This window comes from Glycine soja, chromosome 20, assembly GCF_004193775.1.
Source record: "Glycine soja cultivar W05 chromosome 20, ASM419377v2, whole genome shotgun sequence".
In the NCBI taxonomy this organism is placed as follows: Eukaryota; Viridiplantae; Streptophyta; class Magnoliopsida; order Fabales; family Fabaceae; genus Glycine; species Glycine soja.
This window is the reverse complement of record NC_041021.1, coordinates 46227633-46245976: the sequence shown is the minus strand read 5'-3', so window position 1 is coordinate 46245976 and position 18344 is coordinate 46227633. Positions and strand designations below refer to the sequence as shown.

At 28.6% G+C, this 18344-nt stretch overlaps 1 protein-coding gene across 3 annotated transcripts; it reads right to left on the bottom strand.

Moving 5' to 3' along the window:
* Nucleotides 1-1345: 1345 nt before the first annotated feature.
* On the bottom strand, nucleotides 1346-13715 carry LOC114402293 (lupeol synthase). 3 transcript variants are annotated; one of them, XM_028364809.1, is made up of 19 exons: nucleotides 13659-13715; nucleotides 13025-13237; nucleotides 11142-11327; nucleotides 10953-11042; nucleotides 8808-9005; nucleotides 8637-8721; nucleotides 7970-8136; nucleotides 5842-6030; nucleotides 5643-5756; nucleotides 4565-4684; nucleotides 4048-4170; nucleotides 3680-3778; nucleotides 3526-3582; nucleotides 3363-3409; nucleotides 3119-3262; nucleotides 2479-2656; nucleotides 2285-2365; nucleotides 1755-1838; nucleotides 1346-1679 (listed from the first exon to the last, which is right to left on the bottom strand). In XM_028364809.1, the coding sequence occupies exons 2-19, from the start codon at nucleotides 13217-13219 to the stop codon at nucleotides 1569-1571; spliced, it is 2268 nt and encodes a 755-aa protein (XP_028220610.1). In that variant the 5' UTR covers nucleotides 13220-13237; nucleotides 13659-13715; the 3' UTR covers nucleotides 1346-1568. The 3 variants fall into 3 exon arrangements, with proteins under 3 accessions (XP_028220610.1, XP_028220611.1, XP_028220612.1); XM_028364810.1 differs by having other exon boundaries at nucleotides 13025-13230; nucleotides 13659-13705; XM_028364811.1 differs by lacking the exon at nucleotides 13659-13715 and adding an exon at nucleotides 13544-13652.
* Between the last annotated feature and the right edge of the window lie 4629 nt (nucleotides 13716-18344).

Sequence of the window (18344 nt, the reverse complement as noted above, 5' to 3'; positions counted from 1 at the left end):
TGCACGTAAAGAAGTAAAAGTAACACCCCAACGTGCAAGTAATTTAGTGCTCGTCTTGCCAGCCTACAGTTTGTTCCCTAGTTATGTCATCTTATCCAATGGCATAAGAATAATCACAAAACTAGATATAGACTTGCTTGCATTTTGCAAGCACCTTAACTGTTTTTTCTTTAAACTTAACCGTAGTTAGAAATAACAAAAATAGAAAACATATGGAGTAATTATTCTTTTTATTTAGAACATTATGGTATATGTAAATTTAATTAATTTAATGATATTTAAGATATGTATTATTTGGATTCTTAACTATGATAATATTTCTTATTATAGTATTATGTAAATAACATTGCTATCTCAATATTGAAAGCCTTCAATACCACTTTATTGTTATGATATATATGTATTTACTCTCTACAATTACTCTTGAAATAATTTTATTTCTCCTCTTATTATATATATATATATATATATATATATATATATATATATATATACACGTATCAAGTAAAAACTCAAATAACATCCATGTCAAGACAATTTTTTCTCATATCCCCAAATATGAAATGGTATTTTTCAAGAGTGTGATTGAGTAAATTTTATTTGTACGCGTGTTTAAAAATATATTTGTCAAGTTACCGATCAAATTAATGCATCCACCCTTGTGCTCCCGAACTCATGCATATAAAAAAAATATTTATTAGAAGAGATGAGCTCATGCTTATGAAAAAATATTTATTAGAAGAGATACATGTCAGAAGATTAATCATCAATTTTATAGATATATGAGTGTATGTCTTGTGCAAAACAAAAATCTGGATTCAGCTGCAACTTGTTTCCAAGCCCAACTTCCTTTCCAACAATCTGCTTGATTGGATAAGAGTCAAATCGATTCTAAAGTCATGGCTCTTTTTTTCTTTTTTTTTTGGCTTCAGCATTATGGTGAATATGGAGATGGAGGAACAATGGATTTTTTACGAGCAAAAGAGGAACATCCGATATGTGTTGAGGAATATTTACATATAACTTTTTTATGATGATATTTCTATTATGTTGAGAGAACAGAATGAAAGCACCCTTTTGTTAAGAGATAGTTTTAGTTGATTTTTTCCCTCTCTTGTTATTATTCTAATAAATAAATACAAAATACAACAAAAACTATTTTTACTTTGTTTAATGTTTTTAATGACGTGTCATTTCATTGTTGTTACCATTTTCCCTTCTACAAAAGTGTTACTCATATCGAATTCCCTTCCCTACCACAGGGATTTTGAATTTAGGGAATTAATCAAAGTCCAAGAGTCTAAAATGCTGAAGAAATCATGCCATTTATTTACTGAAAAGGAAATTAACTTGAAATTGAGTATATTTATATAGCAACAGTATGCTTGCAGTTAAAGACATTGTTCTCGAGGAAAGACTAATTGAGTGATCACAATCACACCGATTTATTTTATATGTTGCATTCATACATAAAATTCATTGAAATAGAAATTAAATTTCACATCTAACGACTTGATGTGTACAACCAAACCAAACACTTGCAGACAAGTTTGAGGAATTTGGAGACCTTAACCACACAAGACTCGGCAACGATACTCTCCCAGGGCCCATATCGGAAAGATGTTTCGATACGATGAGTAGTTAAGGGTACAGTTCCTCATAAATACTCCTGTGATTTCCTATCACCCAATAAAAAAAATGTTGATCAGAGAAGAGAAACATGCAAGCATATGATTATTAAATCTATCAATTACCTGTTGTGGGAAATCTCCATCTTCCATTTGTGAATTGATTAGTAACTTTATTCCACGGTGTATGGGTGTCGGATCTATCTCAGCCTTTTTTTTTCAAACAAAACATTCACAATTAGCACAACAACATACTCTATAAATTTGCTAAGAAGCATGGTTCTTTCATTCCAATTCAGAACTATATTATACTTTTTTTTTGGAATATCCTATACTTCCTTTCATATCATGCATTTCTCTCTGTTTAGCATATATTTCAATATTTTTCTTCATCCTTGTTTTTGTTTGTCCATGAATGGAACATAATTACACAAAAACTAAGCTGTAATCAGGTAAATAGAAGATTTCAAGACCAATTATATAAAATATTTTTTAAGTTGTTCAAGTAATAGTCCCATCTTTGACAAGGGGTACAATGCACTTTACTAACTAGAGGACCATTGCACTTTGCAGGGTTTTTCCATAGGGCCTAAGGAGTGAGGAGGTTTAAATTTATGATATGCTAAAAATTCAAAACATAGAGCTTTATTACTAACCTGTCCTGCATCAATAAGGGACAACAAAGCCCATGAAGTTTGAACTAAGTTTGCACGGTTGCCTTCTAAGTTTGTATAAACCTATTTGACAGGGTAAAACACGTGAGCATAATTCTCATGTATAATCTTTATTTCATTTATTTTATCTTCATAGTTTGGGGATATATATTCAAAGCTAAAAGAATGAAATGTACCTTGTTTTGGCTCGACAAGTAACTCTCTCCCCATCCACCATTTGGAAGCTGCTTTGATAACAAAAATTTGCAAGCTTTGCGTAGGGAAGGACTATTATGGTAGTTCTTTCCACAGGCTGTTAGTCCCACTACAGCAAACCAGGTACCATAGGTATAGCAAATACCCCAACAACCGTACCTGTTCAAGTCCTTATCTATAGTAAGTTACCAATGAATTTCATCTTTTTCTGAACCAATTATTGCTACAAAGTTAAATAGAAGTATGATACACAAACACTTTATTATTTTAAATATCCCTTAAATATCTCTTATTTCTTTTTATCTTTTTCTTCCTATTATATCATAAATTATCATACCTATATTTTTCTCTTTTTTTCTCCCTCTCTTCAAGTGTCAAATAACATAGTGGGTGTTCATGTAACAATTTTTTTTTATAGACAGCATAATTGTAGCAGTTGTAAGTAATCCCCTGGGTTACCACCTTTTCATCGTCCCAACCAATATCTATATAACACCTAATACGCAACAATTCGAATGGTAAAACTAGAACCTAGAACTGTACAGTAGATGTAGATTAGAGCATGGTGCATAACATATTATTAGCAAAGTAGAAAAGACAAAAATACACAAGATGCAATACCAAGAGCCATCAGGATTTTGTGTGTTTTCAATGTAATGGATTGCATTGGAAATACAGTGATCTATTTCCTTTCTTCTGTGCTTTGGGTATAGCTTTCTGAAGAGAGCCAGACCTTGCATTGCTGATCCAGTGCATTCCACATACCTATTTGACATCATGTAACAATGAACATAGTCAGTGCCAAAGTTGGTCAATGTAGTGATCAGGTGCAACATGTCTGTCAATTGTGCCACTGTAATCTTACTCCATCTCAATGAGGGTGTCTTCAAAGAATTCAGTTGGATTGAATTTCTGCAACACATGAAAAGTTTTTTTGGTAGGCAATACACATGAAAAGTTCTCACTTAGTTATGGCAAAATCCTTAATCTTTTGTTAGTTAATTAGAGTGTCCTTATATTTTTCTTACCTCTAACCAACGGTATGCTCTTTGAGGCTCCCAAGCAGGGAAACCACCATTACTGCTCTGTAGTTAAACGGGATATGTGTGAGTTGCATCTAATTACCTATTAAAAGTTACGTCCATAAATTTTAACACAAAGGAGCTAATTAGAAAACCGTACTTGTAAAGAAAGGATGACATTAACAGCGTCATATAATCGCTCTGCTTCCATTTCTTCCCCAACTAGATCAGTAGCCATTTCTGACAATAGGAGTGCAGCCTGTGCATGAATGTCAAACTTTAGTCCTTGTTCAAAACCATCATGATATTAAAAAAATTTCCCACAACATCTATAATTTTAGTCCTCCCAATATATATTACCAAACTTCACATTCATTCGGCATGGTCAATCTGATTTAGTTGGTTGAACAGGATGCGTTAGTTATTATAAACCTCCAATAATACTAGAGTTCAATTCTTGCAAATAAAAACAAAACATCACATTCATTCTTTGTTTGTCAATCTTATCATGGAATCATTAAGGTGAACCTTGAGTCCTTCTGCCGTGCAGTCGGAGACTTGCCAACCGTGATCATGCATTGAGAATGTCCACGATCCTTTGGATATGTGTCTGTACATTGCTTTGAAATCACCAGATGGGTTTTCACGGACCTTAAACATGTCATTAAGTTAAGGTCTCTTTCAGCCGCCATTATGCCAAGTCAAGAAGGAATATTAGACTTACTGACCAACATAGGTTAAAAAAGAAAATTATTTATTGATTTGGTGCAGTTTTAAAACAATTCCCCTAACATGGATTGTTTTCGAGACATAGGAGACAGGAGGAGTCACTCTGAATATCATTTTATGCTTATTTTATCTTATAGTAAAGCCACTTTAAAAAATGAGTATAAAATATCTTTTAAGATAAGATTTTCTGTGTGACAAAAACAGAATATGTTAGATAAATTATTTCAAATTAGGCTAAATCAGGAAATAGTTTTCTTTTTTAATCCATTTTGGTCAATAAGTCGGAATATTATATGACAAATAGTTAGTCAGTTACCTGCGAAGCCTTCACGAAGGAGTGTGCTTTCCGAAGTGTAGGCCCGTATTCTTCACTCACATTACAAGCAAGTATTGCTTGAATAGCAAATGCTGCATCCCACATCTGGCACCCAAAACTCTGCATTCAATTTAATTAACAAGTAGTGCCATTTAGTAACATTCTTCAATGATTATAGAGATTCATGAATAAACCCCTACAAATGTTTTTTAAATCAAACTTGATAATGAATCAATAGAACTTTAGTTCAAGTTCAACCCCTTCAATAATCTACAATTACTTGTTGAACCGAATGATGTGATAAGAATAAAGCAACTATAATAATACATAGAAGTACTTGTTTTTCAGTGTTACAAAGTCTTAATGATGCGTTAATGCTTTTGTTTAGTGCGTCCAAGTTACTAACTACACTAAGTATGTTTAGGAACCCGTTTTCAATACGGAAATTTCCATTTTTCAATACGCAAAATGAGAAATAACAATTTGTCATTTTTCCGTTGAATGGACATTTGAGGCTTGCTAACTCCAAAGAAACACACTCTATTTATATTTTTAAAAAAAATTAATAATTATTAAAATTATAACTTGTCCATTATTATTAATTGTCTAACTTTTATTTTTCTTTCTCTAAAATACTCATAGTGAAATAGTTGAGTCAAACAAATATTCCATTTTAATCCTTGTTAAGATAAATATTTTATTAACAGATTATAATAGTTTCCTAATGATAATTACAATAGCTAAATTTAAATAAAAAACTACTTTTCTTATTACATAACTATTCCCTCCATTTCAAAATAATTGACGTCCTTTGTGGAGTAGATTTTTTTCCTTAATGAATTCAGCATTTTATAAGCTCAAAAAACAAAATTAAACACTTTACACTAGGAAAACTAGATAACAATTACCAAGGGCGTCAAATTTATAGTGAATACTGACTTCAAGGTTGAGTTCATTCAAAAGAAGTAAGTAAATAATATTTACCTATAAATATTTTTTTACGAGTCTAATGTCAAGAATATTTTAACATACTTAAATATTCGTTGATTGAATTAATTATTAAAAAGGGTAATGCTACCTGAATCTTCAAGCCATCTTCAGCCAGCCAAAAGTAATCAGGGATTCGGGCTAAATGAAGTTTGTATGCCTCTGAGTTGGGGTCTTCAACCCAACGCGCAATCAAACATAACACCTATATAATTTCCAATTTGTAAGGACAAATTGTGCTTATGGATCAACCTTCTATTAATTATTTAATGGCAATGGTTGTTCTTTACCTTCTCTACACTTCCAATGCAAAGGTATCTACTATTCTCGTCCTCGTAACGTACATGATTTATTGCGATTTCTAATGCCTTCTGTCTAAGCATAGAAAAGGGCCAGCAATTCATAACACGTTCTCCCACGTGATGAAGAAATCCCCATAGCATATCTTGGATCATAGGATGGGGATAGTAGAGATCCTCCTGAAATTGCACTCCATTTTGGGTTTCACATATATACATACACAGTCATATATATCATTCATATCTATTTAATATTCTTTATTTCTTTCTATCTCTCTTTTTATCAAATTATATATCACTTATCTTACCTACATTTCTTTCTTTCTCTCTTAAAGTGTAAAATAGCATTGGGATATCCATAAATTTTTATTGATACATTAAAAATATGAATTTGACTTTTTATGTTATTTACTTCTCATATATTTTCATTTTAGTTCTTAAAATATGTAGATTATTTGTTATTAGTCTTTATCAAATATTTTTCAAAAGAATTAATACAAATGAACAAAGTATTATAAGAACTAAAGTAAAAAAATAAATATATTAGAAGGACTAAAATAAAATAACAAAGATTAAAAATAAAAATTCTGTTTCATTAAACACTCAACACAAAAAAAAAATTATTAAAAACTCAAAATAAAATTTACTAATTTATTAAGAATTAGACCAAATTTAAGCCAAAATTTGTCCTAATTAAGTATGCCCAAAGTTAGGATAAGATCGAGGTTTGGTTGCTAGTGATCAGGAGTGCAGCTAGTCAAGAATAAAAATTATTTATAATGTAAATAATTTAATTACTAGTTCTATTTGAATAATTTCTTTTATAAATATTTATAAGAAAAGGAATAAGAAAGTAAAATAAATTGAACTTCTTTTTTAAATTAAAATCTACTTGTGCACTTAACTTTTATAAAAACTCTTTTCACTTAACTTTTCCAAAAATTAAGATGCATAACTTAAGTTTAGCTTATAAGTGAAACTCACACTATTTTTGAGTACATAAACTTTTAACTAGTTAGAAAATCAACTTGTGAAGTTTATATCAGGAACTTGAACTTGTAATATAATTATTTTATCATATTTGAGTACATGTAGTTTTATCTAGTTAGAAAATCAATTTGTGATCCCTATGACCCTATCACTTATTGTATAATTTAAATTAAAGCTCAAAATAAGAGCTCAAATGGCATAGCTTTTTCAAGCTTAAAAGCTACTTTAAAATTAAATCTCAAAGTAAGAGCTTAAAAATAAAAGTAGAAGTTGTTTGGTAATTTTTATTTCTTTTAACTTAAAAGCTCCTTAACTAAAAACTATTTAGTGAACAAAATAGGATGTTTAATTTTATTTGAACTATTCTTGATTAATACATTCATTTACTAATTGTTTTTAGAAATTATATATTTTAGTTGAGGCAAAAGTTACTTAAATACTCAACCGTATGCTTGATCCAAATAAATTATTTAATATTCATTGAAGTTTATTGATTACAAAATGAGATATTTGAGAAATTAATAAATAAAAACTTACAACAGAAATTAAGAGTAGTAAGCAAAAAATAAATAAATTAGAAAACGAAAAAGAACATAACTATTAACTATAGCTGGCTACCATATTTAAGTGTTTTGATTCACAAATAAAGTTCTTTAAAAAAAATCACAAAGAAGGAAGATGTGACGTTTTGTTTTGGTTAAAAATAAAATAAAAAAAAACAAAATGTTAATAGCATAAGTCGAAGGGAGGTCCTTGAAGGTCCGCACAAGCTAGAAATAAGTACCTCAAAACAGCTTTTGCAAAAGCTACTTATATTTTATTTTTCTACTAAAAAATAACTAGCTTATTTTTTTAAGAACTTATTCTGAAAATTGTTGGCTCAGTTTCTCCATTTAAGGAGAAAAAAAAAGTTATAAATAAATTGGACCAAATATAATCTTAAATTATGTACTTGATCAAAGATAATCAATCAACATACTGTCAATTCCTCTTATTATATTCCATCTCAAAGGATTGTTCGTTAGTGGTAAATTTTATACTGAAACTTTTATGGGACATTGGCCACGTAACAAAAAAAAAAAAAAGAAATATACATTAATTAAAGATGAAATATAAAGATTTTGTGGACCTTAGCAACAATGTTCCGGGCCTTATTCCAGTTGATTTGATCATAAGGCTCGTTGTATACTTCTTCTCTCAAGGATCTGATTAAGCTAGTGATGGGGCCCACAAACTTCTTCCCATATAAATACGACATAGGCATATAAACCAAGCGACAGTAGCACAACATTTTCCCTGCATAGTTGACAAATGTCCATTGCAAAAGAGAATAGGAAATGGTTGGAAAAGGAAGATAAATATTTGTCTCATGTCACTTTTCTTCACACCTCCATTGTACACCATATGAAATACAGTACTTCCTCAACTGAACTTATATAACCAAAAAAAAATAGTCTTCTATATTTGATTTAAATATAAATAAATTTAATTAATTTTATTGTATTTAATGTTATTATTCCTAAAATATTCTTTATTTAATTTTATTTTTATTTTTAATTACCTTTTTTATTTATGATAGTAAGTTTCAGTAAATGATATTTTAAAAATAATCTTATTTTTTATTTGAGATTAAAAAATTAAACGATGTCAATTAACTTTTTTAATTAGTATAAAATTAATTATTTTTATTTATATATAAGATCAAAATAAGGATAAGTAGCTGAATAAAAAAAAGAATTAAATTAGTCAAATTTGTAAGAAGAAAGGAACTCCAAAAGTATGTCTCTGAGGCTTACCTGGATGAATAGGACTACATTTGGGTAGCAACCAAAACTCTGGTGGAAGTGGATTACAGCCTGACCATTCATAAACACCAAGTACCTATAGAAAAATCATATATATTACATGTGAGTGCTTACTTTGATGTTCCTATAAAAGTCAAAGCGACATGCAAATAATAAATTTACCGTGACCCAGAACTTTCCCCATGATGGAATAGCCACTAAACCACCATGATCAAGGATCCATTTTCTAGCTCTGTCCATTGCTCGTTCCTCACCATCTTGAGACCCTTCTCCGAGTATCCTTAAGGCAATGTAGCTCAATGCTGATCCAAACATCGAACTATGACCCTCTATATGGAATCCCCAACCACCATCTTCATTCTATCTCAAGAGAAAATGCCAATTAATAATTGGTCAACAGAAGTGATGTCTCGTGGAAACATGTTTAACTTTACTCTCATTATTGATTAAGGATAATCACTTTATAGCTATCAATTAATTATTTAAAGATAAACCTTCTTACCTTTTCAAAATCCTTGTCTCATCGAATAGTATAAATTTTCTTATCGATATATAAGGACACTACTTTCCTTATTCCATCATGGTAAATGGTTGCATAAATGTGATCATCCAATCTATTATGGTAAACCTTATAATTCCTTAATTAAGTAATTGCTTACTTAAACATTAGAGTTCTCGTAGGTACATCACCTTTTCGTTATCCCAAAATCATTTTTGCAATTGTAGTGTGCGTAGAAAAGGTTTGATTCACAACAACAACAAGAAAACTTTGCATATTACTAGGGTTTTGATCCACCAATTCCATATATCGAAAACGTACTAAGTGAGAACTCTTGCCATTTCGAAAAATAAGAACTATAAATATAATTTAAGCTAACATGTACTTTTGGTCCTTCTTATAATACAGAATTTGTAATTTTGGTTCAAAATATCATAGGGACTTCAACCCATGATCTTAAAGACAATAACAAAAGAATGAACCATTATATCATTTTCTTCCTTGATCAATATTGTAAACAATATTTCTTATGTACTACCACATCACAAGTAATTAATTTTATCTAATTATAAAAATTTATAAATTAAAATATTTTTTTAGTTTTAACTAGTATTTTATTTGCACAAGATAAACATTTTTATATAATTATAAATTATAGCGAATAAATATTTTTAAATATATAAATTATATTTTAGTTTTTGATAAATAATTTAAATTGTGATATAAGATTAAGTTTAATTTAAAAATGAATAGGTAGTAAAGAAAAGTATATATGTGCTTTTTTTATGTATGTGTGTCCATTAAGGGTGAGAATAGGTAAGGTCATATCAGACTTTGTATAAATACATTTGGTCTCATATAAAAAATTAAGATATGACCTATTTTATTAGTTTATCAAAGACTTTTCTCTAAACTTGATTTGATATCTTTAAAAGTTTAATATAACTTATTAACCTACTTAAAGGTCTTTCTCTCAAATATTTATTTAATTTATGGTATAAAATTATTAATTTATTAAGATATTAAATATAAAAATAACACATATATATATATATATTTATTATATTTAAATAAATAAACAAGTTAACCTATGCCTATGAGACTTAATAGGCTTTTTTATAAGTCCAAGTTTAACCTATTTAACTAAATAAACTTTTTAAAAACTTTAAACTTATCTTTTTTTTATTAGAAAGACGAATAGTCAAACTTTAAAATGTCATATCATAGGCTCCATGATTGAGCTTATGTATATTTATCAACTATCCTTTAACCTAGGTCCACGGTTGATCTAGGTTCACGATTGATCTTATGTGTAATTTATTCATTTGATAACTTTTAATTGAATTAATTTATGTAAAATAAAAATATACTTTAATCATTTATCAAATTTATTTTTATAAAAAATATTTGATACTTCATTCATATAAATAAAAAATTCGATGTAATATATATTTTTAATAAAATTTGACAAAAACAATCAATATAATATATAAACTTAAATATATTTTAGTTATTAAAATATATAACGGTTTTTTTTGTTTTTGTTCTTGTAAAAAAAAAGCTGCTGTAAATTTTAAATACATGTTTTAAATATGATTCATCTAGATAAAATGTGAGCCATCCGATCTTTGTCAATAGTACACAATACAAATTGCTGATTGCGTGAATGTATGGTATCGCCGACTGCAGGCAATCCAAATCCCATAATTTGCACGTGTTTGGATCTTTGCCCGTTTATTAAAAAAGTAAGAGAGATAACATGGAATCTTATTTACTCTATAAAAAAAAAATTCAAACATGATTTATACCTGATGATTGTACAAATATCGAACAATTTCCTTCTTGTGTTCAGGTCCTAAAACAACATCAAGGGATCCTGTAATGTATAATGCCATTACCTATATACATTATAATTCCAAATATCAATGTTAAAACCAGGCTCCAATCAATTAAAAAAGGAAAGGGAAAAACAAAATTATGTTGAATTTGAAGCTCACCAAAGGTTGAAGGAAAAACAAAGGGCCAGCTGATTCTGCAGGCCAGTGCCCATCATGGGCTTGAATTGATGAATAGAAACTGATGCCCCTTCTAATTGTAGTAATCAAGTCTTCCATCGTTATATTTTCTGTGTCTCTCACTTTCACTGCTGGTGGAATGGGACCACACTGGTTCTCCTTTGTGAGCTATTTAAACACCACCATAATTGGAAATGGTAAAGGGGAAAAAAAACTATAAAAAAAAGTCTTAATTAACCGTTAAAGATATTATTGTAAGAATATTTTATTATATGGGATTTAATTAGTTTTGAGAGAAATGCACTTTAGAGTTTAAAGTTCAATATTAATAACGTTGTAGTTTAAAAATAACTTATAAAAAAAATACTCATTCAAGATGAAGATTTAAATCTATAATATATGAGCAGATTTAAACGCTTTCAAATTGTTTCAAAAGTGAAGAAATATATTTTAATTGTCAACATATATTGAAGTGATAATACATTTTGTTTTTCAAAAACTACACATTATATGCACGGTTAAAATATCAATTGTTGATGTTTTAATAAATAATCATGATTTTACATTTTATCTTTAAAATGTATCTTATTTTGAAAAATCCACATCTTATAAATTATATGTAATTAGAATGTTCAATGCATTATTCATCATTAATTGTATTTGTTGTACGGGAAAAAAATGTTAAGTATGGTAGTTATTGCTCTCCTTCGTGTTAGTTGGCAGTTGGGAAGGAAAAAGGAAAATGACAGTACGGGTCTTAAAGCTTTTTGGAGTTATGGTAGCTTCTTCCTTCGATAACTAACGTTAAAAGCCAATTTAAAAGAAACGGCAAAATGCGTAGGTAGTAATAAATGCTTTTCTAAGATTGGATCGAACTCGACACAGCATGTTTGTTTTCACTTTGAAGCTTCAATGCAAAGGGATCCACATTCACCTCTTTTTATACTCCACGTATTAAGCCCAAACGCCATGCCCTACTGAAATTAATGTAATTTAATTGCTTTCACTTTCAAATCAAAGGGATCTACATCAACCTTTTTTATAACTCACACGTGTTTTAGATTATACACTACTCCGAAATCAGAGTAGATGTTTGGTTTCACACTTTCATATTAAAGAATTAATTTAGGTTTTAAATTATTTTTGAGTTAAAACTTTTATATTGAATCAAAAGGTTATATTAAATTTTGTTACCAACTTACTTTTAAAATATACATATCCAAATATTACTAATATCATCTCAAAATTAATTTCATTTCAAATCATTTTTTGTCTAGCTCATCTAAATATGCAATGAAAATTAAATATAAAAATTAAGAATAAAAAAAATACATACACTAACAATTTAAAGATATCTATAAATGACATAATAAAATAGTCAAATTTTATTGAAGGTGTGTATAAAATATTTTATACTAATTAATTATGTATTTTAATCAAATTTATATCATACTAAAGACAAGTTGAATTATACTCAGATCATTTAAGTAACATCTTTTGATTTGAGTCATGTGAATGAAAAAAATATAATTAATTAAAAAAAATATCACATTAAAGATGATTTTATTAGGTTTTTAGTTCCCGTAAAAAATAGTCAAATAGGTTTTTAAATGAATATTAATTATTGATAAAATCGATTTTTTTAATCCCAAAAATAATGTGTGAAGAAGAGGTAGGTTTGTCGTAACGTTTAATTACTTATAAATTAAACACTTTAGAAGAAAAAAAAAATACTCATAACATATAACATATAACATGTGACATCCATATGAAATTTATAAACAAGAATTATATTTTGAATAACAATATTGGAGTAAATTAGTTCCTATATATATAGAGAGAGAGAGAGAGGTGTAGGTAGGTACCTGCATTCTCATCAAGAGATCCGCGCTTTGTTTGATGGAAAATCGGTTTTTTGTGAATTGATGGCGTAGCCTTTCTACCTCAGCGCGTTCTTGCGGCGTTCCTGCATTTGGATCAAATATCCAGTGTTGACGCCCGATGAAATCGTTCACGGATATCAACCCCTTTCCTCCTTCTGCTATCTTCAACTTCCACATATTCCTCTGCCCTATTACCTTATAACATTCCATCAAACACAAGTTTAATATATAATCACAGGTCTAACAAATTAAGAAAATAATATTACAAGATATAAGGTTAAAGCAAACAGATGATCAGATAGGAGGAAATATAGATTATAGAGTACTGGAAGTAGAAATTATAGAATTGGATCTAGCTATATATATATATATATATATATATATATATATATATATATATATATATATATGTGTGTGTGTGTGTACGTACGACATAATATTTATGATAATTAAACATGCATGTAAAAGCTCAACAAATTAGCTAGCTATATTATTACGAACTCGATATGAAATGAAATTGGGGAATCGAGAGATGGATACGCAAGCAGTGCAGTGCTGAGAAGATTTGGAAAAGAAAAGCCTCTAATACAAAGGAATAATGGAGGTTTCCACATACACTTGCAGAACAGAAACTTGCCCGTGTGTGTCACGATGAAGAGGAAAGACCAGAGAGGGGTATATATATATATATATATATATTGAGGGTGTAGCAAGTGTTTTTAATGCATTGATTAAATAATTAAAAGAAAAAAAATATATATTGTGAAAATTATAAAAGAATTTAAAAAAATTATGAGGAATTTAATTTTACACATCTTAATAAAAAATATTTCCTTCTAATTCCATAATCAATATCCTAAGTACACAAGCTAACAATTGTCTTAAAATAATTTATTATTTAATGACAAATATAAATTAGTATATTTGGGATATTAATTAAGAAACTTAAAATATAAATATTTTTATTGAGAGGTACAAGATTGTGCTAATAATTATTTTTGTTCTCTCCTATGATTTGAACACTAAATGTTTTTTTTTTAATTCCTTAACTAGTTTTTTAATAACAATGATTAGTAAGACTACTGTTATTTAATTAATTGTGTTGTGAATAGCTAGTTGGTATTTTCAACCTCCGCACGGGTGCAATAATGAATTTGTTGAAACGGAGAATCCCAATATATATATTTGATGAATAAAAGTCATGATCAACACGGACTAACACAACATTGAAAAAGAATATGCAAAATGCTAATCAGGGCCATAATTAATAAAGTATTTATTGGTTAGGAGAAATTTTTTTATTAAGATATCCAAAATTTTGTTATTTATAATTTTTTTTATATTTTCCTATAGTTTTTACAATAAATATTTTTTAGTTTCTTAACTTATATCCTAAAGACATAGTTAGGGAGACCCATAACATATTATAATTGAATAGCTTAATTAATTTTGAGAGCACATTAGTCATAAACTTAATAAATAAAAGCGGTATTGATTTTTAATTTTATGCAAGAATTATTCCTGTATATATACAAACCCTAGCTCGCACATACTAATTTGTTAAAGGGTTAATTCTTACTGTATTCTCGTGAATATCTTTTTTTGGTAGTGGTTCTCGTGAATACCTATAATAGGTCAAAATTTAAAATATATATATATTTTATATAAATAATTCAAAACTTATTTTCTAAGTAATTTAATTAAAACGCTAATAGGATGTATTTAATGAATGGTTTTACACTATATCTCTATGAGCATATAATAGAAAAAAGCCTTTTTAATGGTAGAATCACCATATGAGTGTAATGGGTTTTGTTAAATTATCAAAAAAAATATTTAAGATATTGATAAAAAAAAATATTTTTATTAAAAATATGATAAAAATGCACTGGTAATAAATAAATATGATATTTTCAATAGAAATTTCATTTTGACTCTCTCTATTTCTTTTAATCTATGTTTAAGATTTTTGCAAATAGATTAATAAATATAATCAATATATTATTTTAAATTTTTTTGTATGGCATCAATTTTTTTATATATTTCCTCACTATTATTTATTTTTTTAATTAGAAATAGTAATTAATATTATAGGTTCTTGAAGATTATAATATATAATTGAAAATTAATGATTAATATTATCTTAAAGTTTTAAATTAAATTTTTTTATTAATAAGTTGTTGATTTGAATAGTATTGAAGTTGATATTCTTAAATAAAATTTTGAATTTGAGTCTTATAAATTTTCTGCACCAATGTTATGATGATAAAAAAAATAAGATTTTTTTAAAAGTAATATTAAAAATAATTAAACTGTATAACCCTTTAATTGACAATAAAACAATGTAAGCTGTAGAAGAACATTAATTGACAAGAATGGACACCTGACCAAACTAATCTCATATTTCATGTGCCCAATCTATTGTCACTAAACCACTTTTCCCCTCTCAACAAACTCAACATTTTCTTCTGTTACAGCATGAATAGTGTAGTTGTGGAAATAATAATAATTCGACAGAATGGGCAAATAATTTTTAAAGAGTGTTATTTAAGGAATTTTGTTTTCTTTTTTTGTCCTAATAAATTCAGGTACAAAAAGTCCAAGCTTGTTATTAATTTGTTGCACCAACTTGCGCAAATGCAAGGTGATCATAAATGCATCCACGTAGCTTGAAGCCAATGGAGCATAATTTTACCCTTTTTATAAAATTAATTGCCAAATTATGTTGTGATTGTTATATAGTTACACTCAACTACCAATCACATTTAATTTAACACGCATAAGAAAATATATTTTTAACATTATTATTTTAATATTGGTTTTATTAAAATTAATGTTAAAAATATGGTGATATATAAATTAATTTTATTAATATCGATTTTTTTAATAAAATTGATGTTATTTGATGTTTGTTAACAATGTTATTTTACGCGCCTTAACAATTGTTGTTTAAAAAATCGTTGTAATTTTTCTAAAACTCTTTTCATTCTCACGTTGACACTCACTTTCAAATTGTTCTCCTGAAACAGCGTACACAATAGGCATGCTTTCCCTCAAACTCTCTCATCCCGAAATTTCAAACCCTAAGATGAAACCTTCTCTCCTCCAACGCCTCCTCATGTCCCAACAAGCCTCAGCACTAACTCAGGATTTCATTGCACATCACACAACATTGACTCTTTTGAGGAGATGTAAGCACCGCCGCAGCTGAACGGCTTCATTTTGAGGTTTCCAAGTTGATGACTCAATTGGAAGCAATGAACCCTACCATGAGTTTAGGCGATTCAGTGCTCAAAAGAACTTGGAGTGGAAGATTCGATCTGAAGATCTTGCTAGGAAACTTAAGGTCATTATGATCAAGAAAGTTAGGTATTTAGCACTGATGTAAAAGAACAAATTTTCTCCTTTAGAACATTAGCAAAATATGCACCGTGACTCTACATCACATTTTTTTATCCAAGTAATACTTTAAATACATGATGTGAGCTAAATTTTCCCAAGAATATCCTAGAATAGCAATGAATTATTTAAGCTATGAAGCATGGATTTTGACACAGACACTCCTCCAACATGACTAACGTCCCAAATATAGGACACTAGGACACACCACACACACATAAGCCTTGCAAAAAAAAAATTATTTAAAACCTTATTTTACTATATAACCACTTTATCTTTTCATTAAAAAAAACTCAAAATAAGATGAATTTTACCATAATTCTTGCGGGCTTATTCTGTCTGTCTAGCCTACACTGTGAACATACTGATATGTGGTTTTATTGCTGAAGTGAAATAATTATGCGTAAGATATCAATTTAGCCTGCAATCTTTAACGTTTAAGATATTATCTTTGGGATCCGTTGATCTGTTCACTTGTTAATTTCAAGTTTGTGGTCTATCTTGTTCCACTTTTATGAAGATTTGCCGATTTTTATGCTTTGGATGCTTAATTGTAAGAATTAATAAAAACTAAAGTTTGAATTGAATCAAAGGCTTATTATATCATCCTAGCCAGGGGATTTTATCCACTTATTCCCTTTGCTTAAACACATACCCCCTTTGGTCTTTGATGTTCACATTTTATAAGATTGTATGTTGCTTCTATTTGTTCTAACTTTTTGCATATTCTATTGCAATATGGCAGGGTTCTATGAGAAATTAAGTTGCATTTCACACAAAAAAAGGGCCTGCATAAGTTGCAGTTATTTTATAATTTGCATGTGGTCACTGCAGTTGACACATTCTTTCCAATGCCCGAATCGGGTTGTACGTACTTTGGTGGCTGTGATTTTGTGTTTCAGATGCATTTGCCATCTATACTATGAATAAAGTATACATTTTATGATAAGTATGACAATGGTTTGGTCAAGTCTTGAATTGAGTCAAGATGTTGAATGTTCTTTAGTTGTGATGGAAGCAGTTTTCAAGCAGCGGTTGGATGCAGGATGATCCTGTTATTTCTTTTTGGTGGAATAAATAGTTTAATATGGTCCTTACTGAATAGAATTGACCTATTTAATGAATTCAAGTCCCATATCACATGTTGAATTAGCCTATAAATATTTTTCATTTGAAGAAGAGTAAAAGATAGATCTCTAGCAAGAGCTGAAGACTTGTAGTCAGATTTTTACTGAAAGTTTTTTTCCCGTCTAGTCACTTTCTTTTTGGTAAATTAAGCTAATAAAAATTGTTATACTATTGTTGCTCGTCAAATAAGGAGTTTGATATCATATGAATTAAATGTCTCCTTAATGAATTAATATAATGGTGTATCACTCCTGTATTAGTTTAATTTGCAGAAAATACGTTATAGTTTCTTATAGTATATATGATGCCTTTGGTAGTGCATGACCTAGATTACATGTTCGCAACTGTGGATTGGTTGAAGCCATGAAGGTGCATGTGTTGTCAATTATGCACCTTTCTGCCCCTTATTTATTTACACAAATGCAGCTATAATAGTCTTGTGCAACTAATGAGGATTGCATCTTATTACCACATATATTAAGCATTTCTATTTATTTAATAGTTTTGTACATTTATTAGTCTTAAGCATATAATAAATAATTTTGTAGTAAGTGTTTGGATCTATTTTAAATTTGTAGGTTGAGTTCATTGTGAAATAGAATAAATATTTAAAAAATGCACTTAATTTCTTAGGCATTAAGTACAGTGGTAATAAAATTTGTCTAGATTTTGTGTCAAGAAAAAATTGTCTAGATTTTTTTTTTATACCAAAAACAATCAAAAGAACAATTGTCTAGATTTCAACTCTCGATCTCATTCTTTACAACGTCGTGCA